The sequence below is a fragment of the Epinephelus fuscoguttatus genome, linkage group LG8, assembly GCF_011397635.1.
Source record: "Epinephelus fuscoguttatus linkage group LG8, E.fuscoguttatus.final_Chr_v1".
NCBI classification, from domain to species: Eukaryota; Metazoa; Chordata; class Actinopteri; order Perciformes; family Serranidae; genus Epinephelus; species Epinephelus fuscoguttatus.
The window spans coordinates 20,350,793-20,363,063 of NC_064759.1; the positions used below are offsets into that span (position 1 = coordinate 20,350,793).

Consider the following 12,271-nt stretch of genomic DNA (forward strand, 5'->3'; position numbering starts at 1 on the left):
GGCGTGGAAGGACGATGCAACAGCCACCTCAGTGTTGAGAACCATAACAACTCATGCTGCTAAATTTTGCTTAGAGCCCCTTTAAAGTCTCAGTAAAGTCAAACATATCTTTTACTTATGGCTATTTCACTTGGATGTTTGACCTTCACTGTTTTCACATTCAGCTGCTGACAAAGGGAAGTTTCTGTGTTCCCCTAAATCTTGTGTATGCACCATAAATGGACATCCTGTATCCAGTAGTTAAACTTTTGAAATGACAAATATCTGCATGTTTTTAGTTATGCTTTCCATGTCGGCGCATGGAGGGGCAGGGGGGTTTGCTCTCTCTGTCCCAGGCTTTCCACATAGGCTCATGGAAGGGCGATGCATGCTTCCTTCTGTGTGGTGATACGGTCAGAAAGTGTAGTTCTGTAGAAAGAAATTACGTTCTATACGAAACTGCTCACAACACGGTCTGTATGTCGGTCTTCACATGTATTTTTCTTTGTGCTTTAGGCACCACAAGCTGAATGCCATCTCGTTTCATTATATTAGAGAAAAGGCTGGCATTTCTACAGCTGATATGTCCAACACTCGGTAACTCACACCAAAACAATCCAGACTGATAAGTAGCACTACAGGTAAGAGGGAAAATATGTTTGTTTGATTATGGGTTGAACTGTCCCTGTAACTTTGTTAACTGAAAAGCCTGGCAGAGGAGGCCAGAGGGAATATCTCATTTGTATTTATTCTGATTACTGCAGTGTAATAAAGCCCATCTGTTATCAGTGATCTCTGAATTTTATTGTATAAACAACATACTTACTTACTTCTCTTAAATGTATTTTCTTTCTTTCTTTCTTTTTTTTTTTTTTTTTTTACTTTTTTGAAGCACTGTTTAAACATGTATGCAGCCTTAAAACTTAGCTCATTCATGTAAATCACACACTGTTATTCTAGCTGTTGTTAAGGAAAACACAAATCAGATGTCATACAGAAGCAAAAGTTCCCTGGGCGTACAGTCACACCAGACTCAAGCAGGCATTTTATAAGGTATTAGCTCTGCTGCTGCTGCCACAGCATTTTTTTGCTGAGCCCCCGAGACACTTTGGCTTTGGGAAGAGAAGGGATTCAGCCTCATTGATCTGTTCATTGATCTTCCTATTCACAGCCACTTAGATTTTAAGGCCCTTATCGCCTCCGTGAACAGTTGTGAACTTGTGCTGCTGCTCTCGCCTCTCTCCTGGCAACTAATTGACACAACCAGAGGGAGCTTATTTCACAGCAATAGCAAGCGCTATCTAAAAACCAATTTCCCCCCACCTACCACCCTCTTCATTATCTATAGATCCTGCTCTAACCACATTTAGATAGAACGGCAACCTTCTTATCAGATCGATATACAGTCTACCCAGAGAAATGCAAAGGTTGTCTGTCAAAATAAAAGTACAGCTTTCATCCACTAGATGGCAAACAGGCTGCATTTGAATAATTTCACTGACATTTATCCACCGGTGGGAAGTCAGCCTTTGTTTGGGGTGGGAAACATCAGCAGATTTAGTTATGACAAACCTGCTTACAGTTAAGCAATCCTAATACTCCATTTATAATTACTTTTAGCAGTGATGGGGGAATAACTAAGTGACATAAGTGCAATTCTTAAGTACAATTATGACTTCACTTGAGTATGTCCCTTGAATGCATCTTTTACTTCTACTCTACAACATTTCCTCTGCTACATTTATCTGACAGCTATAGTTACTATTCACATTACAGGTTAGGATTTTACATTAGAATAGTTATGATAAGCTTATAAAATGAAATGCATTACATTAAAACATGTTTGACCTGTAGCTGAGCCTGTTGTCATGTTTCACTGAAGAGATATTTCTCATGAAATCTTCTTCTTTGATCGAGGCTCAAAGAGGGAAAATGATCCAGTTTCACCACAAAAAAAAAAGATTGTAGACAAAAGTCAGAGAAGTGGATATGAATTTGCTAAGCAGATCTTTGTTTTTTCTATTTTCATTCCTGATAAATGATCTCATGAAAACTAACTTTGTGAGTCTTCAGAGGGGGTCGACCCTTATATTGACAATAACCACACAAATCTACTTTAATAGCTAGTACTAGCAATCTAATAATGTGATATATCGTGTCATATCACTCAAAGGATAATTTTTTTCTGTAGTATTTTTATTTTTGATATATGGGTGCTGTGAGATATCAGCATTGACGATAACTGATATTTAAATATATGAAATTGCTCTTTTGTACAATTGTGTGCAGCTATGATTAAAAGACTCTCTTCACCTCCCAACACTCGTATTTTTAGTGTATGTTGTTGAAGATTCTCAGTCATCCATGGTCATGGTAATCTTAAGTGTTATAAGATAAGATAGACCTTTATTGATCCCACAATTGAGAAATTCCAGTAAGCAACTGGACTTCTTCAGTTCTAACAGAGGTACAGAGATACAGGCTTTAAACTCTGTGTGTGTGTGTGTGTGTGTGTGTGTGTGTGTGTGTGTGTGTGTGTGTGTGTGAACCCTTACAGAGGTCACATGTGAGTTGCTGACCCACCTGGCCATCATGTGTGTCCTTAGGTTTAGGAGGGTCCAGTTGTGAGTGGGTGTGAAGTCGTCTGGGGAGGGATCCAAACACTGCACTGTAGGTGGGTGATAAGTGGTGTCTTGATATGTCTTTCAAAGACAGATGGTTTGAAAGAGGCGTGAAAGAAGCCATCTACGTCAAATTGGAACGACCATTGTTAAACAGCGGAGGTGGCCTACGACACCACTTATCACCCACCTACAATGAAGTCTTGGAATCCCTCCCCAGACGACTTAATATCCATTCACACCTGGACCCACATAACTCTAACAACACACATGACGGATGGGTGAACAACTCACATGTGACCTCAACGACTCTGTTAGGGTCCACACCCATAAAGGGTTTAAACCTGCAACTCTGCATCACTCCGTTAGAACTGAAGAAGCCCCTTGGATGAGAGGTGAAACATCTCAAGCAAGTCTAGTCGCCTATGATATAACACTTTTCATATGCCACAACAGAGACAAAATGCACAATAAACAAAATTAAAGATGAATTTGACTGATAGCATTCTCATTATATACCATATTTTCAAATTTTCTGTAGATATCGCAGTCATTTTGTTATTGTGAACTCTATTTCTGAGTGTTAAGTAGAATTTTAAATGGAAAACTTTGGCTTGTAGTGTAGCATTTTTATATTGTTGTCTTGATACTTTAACTGGGATAAATTATCTGCATATTTTCAGATAGTGTGTGATGGAATTTCAATCCAATGAGAGAAAAACACAAAAGGTTATCATCTGTTTTTGTTCTGATGAGGCAGAACTGGTGACATCCTCACAGTTTAAGTCATGCTAAATTTCACAACATTTTCTGCTCCAATCCGTTAAAAAAAAGGATACAAAAAAACAATTTTCAGTTTATTTTACTTTACCTACAGGGATTCAGAGGCCTAATTTAAATAACATCATACAGCAGGTAATATGAAAAGAGGAGAATGGACTTTTTGAGGACGTGAGGTTGTTGAAATTGCTCATTTACCCCAAAAGGTGGAGCTGCATGTTCTCATCAGAGGGTTCCTTCTGAGAAAAGGGTCTTCAATCCCCAAGACTCCGCACCTCACAACTTAGCAGGCTAATCTTCGTACACAGTCATTTTCTTTCTTATTGGCTTTGTCTTTGTTTCTCTGGGGAGCTAAAAACAACCACTCACATATAACGCACTCGCACAATGTCTAATTACGGAGCACCTGTAATCTCCCTGAGACAGGTTAAAGATTTAACTTTCCTCCAGGTCTCCATGGACACTGCTTGTTGCCTAGTGACACAGTCAATGTGGATGAGGGAGCTTTAGCCAATATTTCCATTGTTTTGAGGCCACTGCTAAATGGAGAGGTAACTTATTGAAAGTAAAGCCCTTATTGGTGCTAGAAATCTCTTCGTTGTGCTTACTGAGGGACTTTTTATTGACTCTTTTTGCCCTGTTCTCATTAAAAGTTGAAAAAAAAGAATTCTTTGTTCTTATACATGTGTCAGTGAACAGAAAATACATTGTTGTACATTATGGATACTGCAAGTTCACATGTGCATTATGCAAAACCTCTGTCCACACTGCTTCATGCATATGATGTAAAGAAAAAAAGTCTGCACCAGAAACAAGAGTCTGGAGCCATGCTAGCAGTTGTGTGAGGCTGTACTTAGGCACAGCAGGTGCTATAAGCAAAATGCTAATGTCTACTACTCAACAAAGAGCTGTAGAAAAGCATGTCTTGCTTTTTGGATTTTATTGCAAAGAATTTATTTTATTTTATTTTATTTTATTTTATTCAGTTTTGTCAGTCAATGTCAGGTCATCTGTGTCTGGCTTTTATTTCAGCTAATTCAACCTACTGAATTACCGTCAGAGACAATTGAGCCTGTCGAAGAATGAAATCACTCTGACTGGCAGTTCAGCTCACAGCACAAGATGAGAAATGAAAATGAGGAAAGTAAACAAAAGACCAAAATCAAAAGGGAGTGAGATTGAAACAAACTTGTTATTCTAAGTAAGATTATGCATCTAGTCATTGAGCTCTTTAGCAGTAACAGTTTGTAATTGTTTGTGTTAATGTTCAGTAGTGCACGGTAGTTTTCATTTTTATTTTTAACATTGGGTTGTGTTGTTAATGTGCTAACTGGCTAACTACCTGTCAGTCTTCAGATTTGCCTTTTTGAATGACAAATACAGGCTACAGAAAATTGGCTTCAAAGCTCAGCGCTTTTCCTCAGGGCTTAGGAGCGACTCACTGACCTGTGAACATACCGCTAGCATCACACCATGCCATAATTGCATCACGCTGCAGGTTTACTGACCTTATACTGCCTCTCTTTGACAGGCTTGGCGTTGACCTCTCTCCACGTTGTCATGTCCTTTTCCCTCTGGTCCAGGTAGTATCCACGCACAGGGTCTCCCCCATTTCTGGCAGGGGCCCTCCAGCCCAACACCATCTCTGATTCAGTGCACAGCAACAGGGCGATGGCAGAAGGAGCAGAGGGAACAGCTGGAGCAACCAGAAGGAATTAAAACAGAAAAAATATAGGTGATAGAGGAGAAAAATCTCAGCAGGCAACCGTTCTTGCTAAATAGACCGAGAAACGCCAATAACTCCTGAGCCGACTTCAACGCCAATCTGGAGCTGCAAATTCATAGCCTCATACTGAGCATTCCTGAATGAGAGAGGAAGAAATATTCAGCTCATATACTGTTTGATAAAAATGTATTCCTCACAAAGAATTGGGCTGCAGCCATTTATCCTCAGGTAATGGCTGAGTGGCAGAGTAGATGTGAGAATATTCTGGTGAGTGAGTGGCAAGCAAAATGAGTCATCATTGTAACGTGCCGCAGACTGCAGAGCACATTATCTGAGGCTGCAACGCAGGAAGTAAGAAGGATCAGTGGCTCTTCAACAGGTACGTCTCCACATGGCTATAAACCAGCCACAATAACAGGAAGCATTCATTTGATGTACAGTCATCAGGTGACGGCTACACAGAAAAACATAAGGAGACTGACATTTGGAAGGAGCACAATCTAAAAGAAGAATATGACTCCAGCTGTATTAAAAAGTGTTTTCGCACATTATAAGATGTTCTTCCCCGAGCATACTTTTCTTCCTTGTCCAACTTAAAGGTTTTTTATAGCCTCTTTCCCACCAGACAAAACTCACTAATACCCGCTAACATCTGGCTTTTGTATTTAATGGGAAAGGTTACAATTGGCATTCACTCTCAAGACAAATGACTCTGCAGTATTCAGGGTATTTATAAATTCCAGCTCTGATTGGCTTTTATCAGCAGTGATGGAACACACCCAGGTGGACACACTAATTTAAGCCCTTCTGCCAGTGCAATGCGTTGATTGGCTGCCACAAAATATCATCTTTCACCATCAGGCCTCCAGGAATACAGTTCAGCCTTGCTGTCAGTTTTTTTTAGTGGCAACTTGTAGTATTGCAGTGAAAAAATTTACCATTGTAAAAAAGACGTCCATAGAAGTGTTGACAAGACACCTAGAACTGCAAACGAGGTCGTTATGACCCTTTCTATTATGAATTTTGATCCATGGCTGAGAAAAATGATTTAAAAATATGTGATGCCATCATAATGTAAAGTCTCTGAGCCCAGCGCAAACTTGCAGGCGGAGCCAGCGGGAGAGACACTACTGAAATGAATAGGTGCCATCTAAACATCCGGTTTCTAGTTAATATTAAAATCTATGGAAGTAATCTCTGAATTAGCAGTGCCGCTAGCTAGCTCCCACCCAGGTGATGTAACATGCAGAGCAGCCAAGGCTAGCGACTAACGAGTGGAAACTGGAGGTTGGGCAGTTGGCACGATTCCGCATGTTAGTGCTGCTAGCCGGCTATTTGTCAGCAAAGCCAACAGAAACTAAAATAAAAGGCAAGACATTTACAGTAGAACAGGAGCCAGAGCCTTCAGCTATCAGGCTCCTCTTTTGTGAAACCATCTTTCTGTTTCGGTCTGGGAGGCAGACACCGTCTTCACATTTAAGAGCAGACTTAAGACATTCCTTTTTGATTTGATTTCCTATTTAAGCTTATAGTTAGGGCTGGCTCAGGCTTGTTTTGGACCAGCCCCTAGTTAGGCTGACACAGGCCTAGTCTGCCGGGGGACCTCCTATAATACACTGAGCCTCTTCTCTCCTTCTCTCGCTCTCAGATTCTGAAAAGTTGGTTCTTCATTTGCTAACAGTCATGTCCTATTACTGCATGTCACAAACTCAGCTTTACTGCATGTCACTAACTAACTTCTTCTTCAGAGCCTTTGTGCTCCACTGTCTCACAGGTTCCCTCGTATCGCGGCTATGCCTGGATCATGTGTCGTGGTTACGCTGCTGCTGTGGTCCTGCCTGATGCGTCCTACTGCTGCTGTTATTATTAGTCATACTTGTACTGTTATTATACACACATGATTATTATTGTAATATTCATATACTATCATATATCGGTATATACTTACAACATATGCTACCAAAATTACTGTTATTATTATTACATTATTATTACATTGTCATTGTAGCTATTGTCATTACTGTTTGCCCTGCATCTCTTTTTGTCTCACTTTATACACCATTTTGTCATACAGATTATCGTATATTTATTATGTTGATCTGTTCTGTACGACATCTACTGCGCGTCTGTCTGCCCTGGAAGAGGGATCCCTCCTCAGTTACTTTTTCTGAGGTTTCTACCATTTTTTTCCCCCTGTTAAAGGGTTTCTTGAGGAGTTTTTCCTTATCCGCTGTGAGGGTCCAAGGACAGAGGGTTTTCGTATGCTGTAAAGCCCTCTGAGGCAAATTGTGATTTGTGATACTGGGCTTTATAAATAAAATTGAATTGAATTGAACTGAGCACAAAACATTAAAATTTCACCACCTCTAAGTGGAGAACACTTTGGAATGCAGCCCTGAAGCTCACTGACTCAATGGAGCGATGGACTAAAGGGAATTATATAATTAAAGGGTTATATTTTTTCCACGAAAAAAAAAAAAAAGAACTGGTTGGTTACTGGTTAATGGGTGTCAGGCTACTGAATGCAAAATTTGCTACTAGCTTCACTCCCTGCTGCTCAGAGATTACTTTGCCCAGAGGAGAGCGGACAGCAGCTCCAGAGACGAACCTTCAGTTAGTGACTATAATAGCTCAAATTCAGTCGGCACAAACCTCAGCAATAAGTGAAGGTCCGTCCCTGGGCTACTGCTGCCACTACAGATATAACAGAAACACAGTGTGACCTCTGTGTTGTGGTGGGTGCTGGTCATTTGTTGACGTTAGCGGGCTCCATTTCGTGGCTGTTAGCTACTGTTGCACACTGCAGCGCTGTAGGGGAGCTGAAGGGAGCTGCCAGAACAGGGGTTCTTGGTCAAGGTTCATCACATCCACAGGCTGTTAAAGGCAACTGAGAAAGTCGGGGAAGGTTTCAGATTTTAAGTTAGATTACAATCCATCCACCCACTGGCAATAAAAACAATTAATGTACGTAAAAAGTTACATACAAGACCTTTAACTAAACATTTTTAAGTGTTTCTGTCTTACCTGACAAGCTGCAAAGTTTTCTATAATAGATTTTTCAACTTCACAGAATGCATTATCAGAGAGGGCTCTTGAGGCTTTGAAAAGAAAACTACAAACATCAATAAGTCTGTTTGGAAAGTTCTTGACAATTATACTTATAAGATAAGATCCAGTCAACACTGCACTGCACACAAGCAAAAGTTTTTGATCTTACATGCTGAGAAAAGATGTGTATTGGTCTAACTCTAACTCAGAGTTACACAGAAAATGTCTCTGATGTAATGTGGAGCATCTATCTATCTGTATTCTTTACTGTGTTAGCACTGGGTAGCTCTAAGAATAAGAAATCTTTACAAACCCTTTGACAAAAATGCAGCAGTTGATATTACCTGCTTTGAAATAAACCTCTGCAAGAGTTTCTTGATTAGTAAAAGCAACAGAAAATGTTGTGTCCTGAAGGAAATATCATGCCCGCTATTTTTGGGACCTTGTTCGTGGGTGCACTTACATATGGCGGCTTTGACGAGGATGGGGTCAGACTCATCTGAGTAGTTGCTGTTTCCTGCGTGGCTCACAGCCTTCACCCTGAACACATATTTCCGTCGGTTCTTGAGACCATGGACTGTAAATCTGAGGAGGGGGGATAAAGTTCAGGCAGACTGAATATGAGTCACATCCTGGTCTATGACTACACCTTTAGTTCAGTGTGGCTTTATTAACTGAAATATTTAGTGGAAATGTTTCTTTATTTTTTAACGTTGTTGTGTCCTATTACCTGGGATTGGTCACAGGCTTGTTGTTGACGGTCTGCCAGTCTTGTTTGCCACATTCACAGGAGTACACGTAGTAGCCCACGATGTCGTCTTTGTCTTTAGGCTCCTGCCACTTGAGCAGCACCGAGGTGTCTGTGTCTCTGTAGGCTATTACAGAGTGAGGTGGAGCTGGCACCGCTGATGGGGATCAGAGGACAGACTGTCACGTAAAACTTTAGCTTTAATCGTCAAATGAAAATTAACTACAAGATTTATTTCAATCAACTCATCCTTTAATTTTGGAAATGAGCAAACCTCATATAGTGATGCACATAAGTTTAACCTTTGTGGAAAGAGACAAAATAATTTACCCAAGTAGTGCACTTAAAGGTTGGGTGTGTAGGATTTAGGGGGAGGTACTGGCAGAGATGGAATATAAGATAATAAGTGTGTTCTCTTCTGTGGATAATCACGTGAAAATATTGAGCGTTGTCTTTAGGCTACCTTAAAATGACATGTTTACATCTACATAGGGAGCGTTTCCTTGTCCACAGAATCCACCATTTTGTATTACCATGTTTCTACAGTACTCCAGATCAGACAAACCAATGACTGGCTCTAAACAGGGCCGTCCGGAGGGGAGTCAACGTGAACAAGGCAGCTGGCTCAGATGAAGTGCCCAGGTGGGTATTAAAGGCCAGCTTACAGGAGTGTTAACCAACATATTTAACCTGTCATTACAACAAGCTGCTGTCCCAACATGCTTCACACCTACATGATTATCACAGTGCCCAAAAAACCTGCTGTGAGATGCCTACCTTTCTGTAGCACTAACTCCTATTGTCATTAAGTGCTTTGAGAGGCTGGTGCTCTCACACATTAAGGCTGTAATTTGCTCGCACGCTTCCTTCTGTGTAGTGATACAGCTGGCAGGTGTAGTTCGGTAGAAAGAAAATAGTTCCTACATGAAACTGCTCACAACAAGGTCTGTGGATTATCTTGAGTAACCAGGTCATGATTTCTGGAAAAAGACATTGCTGTTGAGTTTTTTAAATGTAATTTTTCAGCACTTTGAGCACCACATGCTGAATGCCATCTAGTTCCATTATATTAGAAAGAAGGCAGACATCTCTATGGTAACACATTGCTTGTTATACTTTATCAAAGTGTATGAGTATCAGAGTTCTAGCCTCTGAAACATATCACAGACCTATTCATATCACCACGCATATCACTACTCTTTCTAATCTTGAGTGATAACTGTGCACATTCAACGCAGCGTGCAGCAACACATGCAAACAAATGATCTCATATAAACTAATCCCTAGGAGATCAAGCTGAACATAACCTGTTATGATCATATATGTTTGCACAACTGCAGCAGGTACTTCATCTTCTCACCGCTTCATCCTCTTGAGGGTCGCGGGGGGGCTGGAGCCTATCCCAGCTGACATTGGGCGAGAGGCAGGGTACACCCTGGACAGGTCGCCAGACTATCGCAGGGCTGACACGTAGAGAAAAACAACCATTCACGCTCACATTCACACCTACGGACAATTTAGAGTTATCAATTAACCTAGGACCTTGGACTATGGGAGGAAGCCGGAGGGCCCGGAGAGAACCCACGCTGACACGGGGAGAACATGCAAACACAGAAGAGCTCCCACACCCGGGATCGAACCGGCAACCCTCTTGCTGTGAGGCGAGAGTGCTAACCACCACACCACTGTGCCGCCCTTGCAGCAGGTACACCTCTACAAAATCCAATTGACCTTTACAACAGGCAGAGTGATGAACAGTTACAGTACGGCACATAGCACATTTCTCACCTTGTGGCTTTCCCAAGGAGATCAGTGCGCTCGGCTCGGAGGGGTCACTGACACCGTACTTGTTGATGGAGCGCACTCTGAAGCGGTACTGCTTGCCCTTGACCAGGTCAAACACTGGGAACCTGGGAGAGTTTACCTCCATGTCCAGATTGGCCAGCTCCCAGGTGCTCGTCCCTGCCAGAGACTGATCCAAGAGCAACATAAAAACGCACACATACACACACACGCACACACACGCACACAAAGATAATTTCAAAAGCATCTATCTGCATCTATCTCAAGGACATGTTCATTATTCAGTATCCTTCAAATATGCAGGAGGATCCATGTGCCAAGACTGCCAAATGCTCTTTAAAAAGGCCAACAACGCTTTCTGATTTTTGTACAGTCACTCTGTAGTTTAACTGGCGGTTGCAGAGGTTTGAAGCAAACCACTTAACATGCAGACAAAGGCTAAGAGGAATAAGGATTGGCAGTTTGGTGTGATAGTGAAAGAAAGATGCAGACAGAAGGATAAATACATTCTCAGATTCAGAAAGGCAAAAGAAATTTCAGATAGCGAGTAAAAAAGACAGATGGATATGCAGGTAAACAACCAGTGACTCATCCTGACATATATTATCCATCTTTGTCAGTTAGTCGTTTTGGCAAATGATGGTGAGCCTTCTCTTTTATAGTCTGCGCTTACTTTTCAGTTCTTCTCCTCACTGTCATTTAGCTGTTTGAGGAGGAAAACCTAACAAAAGGATATTGGAGATCAGTGATTATAAAGTGCTTGCTTAAGGGCGAGAGGGATATTTGAATGTTCCCTTCATTATATAAGCGGAAGTGAGGCTGCAGACTTTAGTAATTTCAGATGCCTTTGACAGATTTGACAGTTTTATTACCCCGGCAACTTATAAAAGTCCAATAAAAATCTATTTCCTGTGGCAGTTTTCTGATTATTGGAGCTAGAGGCTGTCGGGCGTCTGGGTTGATATTGGAGAGCGGAGGCCCTTTATTGTTGTATAGAATAGGTCAGTTGATATGTTGGAGGAAAATGTTATATTGCCATCCTTTGAATCATGTGTTGGGTGACAGAAAGCTGGATTTTCTTTTCTAGACATTACCTTGTGTGTATCATTAAAAACAGGTTACGTTAATTATTAAAACTAGAACTTCTGGCTTATTTTGAGCTAACCAAAACCTTTAGATCTAACATCCAGGTAGTTTTAAATCACCACTTACAAAATAAAAAACTCAAGCACGCAGGCAAGAAAATCAAACCCCCGAAGCCGAAGCACACAGCGCGAAAGAGCAACATCAAGGTCTGCTCGCTTTTAATGAGTCCACAAATTCCTATTTAAACTGATACCACAGTGGTAGAATTGTGTGTGTTTCCTCCCCCTGTCTCTTTAATTAGTGCTGTGGTCAGGAGCCTGCTGTTAATTTGGCTCATGCTCCACTACCTGACTGCCCGGACCCGGCGAGCGACTGGAGGAACTGATGATGCAAGAACATTGATTACTGTGTTCAGTGGATGTGTAGGTATTACTGATTACAACAATGGGCCATGTTTGAACGTATTTAAACTTGTGTACA

The 12,271-nt window shown here is 41.2% G+C and overlaps 1 protein-coding gene across 1 annotated transcript in view; it reads right to left on the bottom strand.

Moving 5' to 3' along the window:
- The window catches only part of myom3 (myomesin 3), a 98,530-nt gene that overhangs the window by 25,255 nt on the left and 61,004 nt on the right, over positions 1-12,271 (bottom strand). Inside the window, exons 15-18 of the mRNA XM_049584096.1 lie at positions 10,691-10,874; positions 8,885-9,059; positions 8,618-8,739; positions 4,889-5,076 (exon numbers count right to left, since the gene is read on the bottom strand). Coding sequence (XP_049440053.1) covers positions 4,889-5,076; positions 8,618-8,739; positions 8,885-9,059; positions 10,691-10,874 — 669 coding nt within the window. The remainder of the gene's footprint in view (positions 1-4,888; positions 5,077-8,617; positions 8,740-8,884; positions 9,060-10,690; positions 10,875-12,271) is intronic.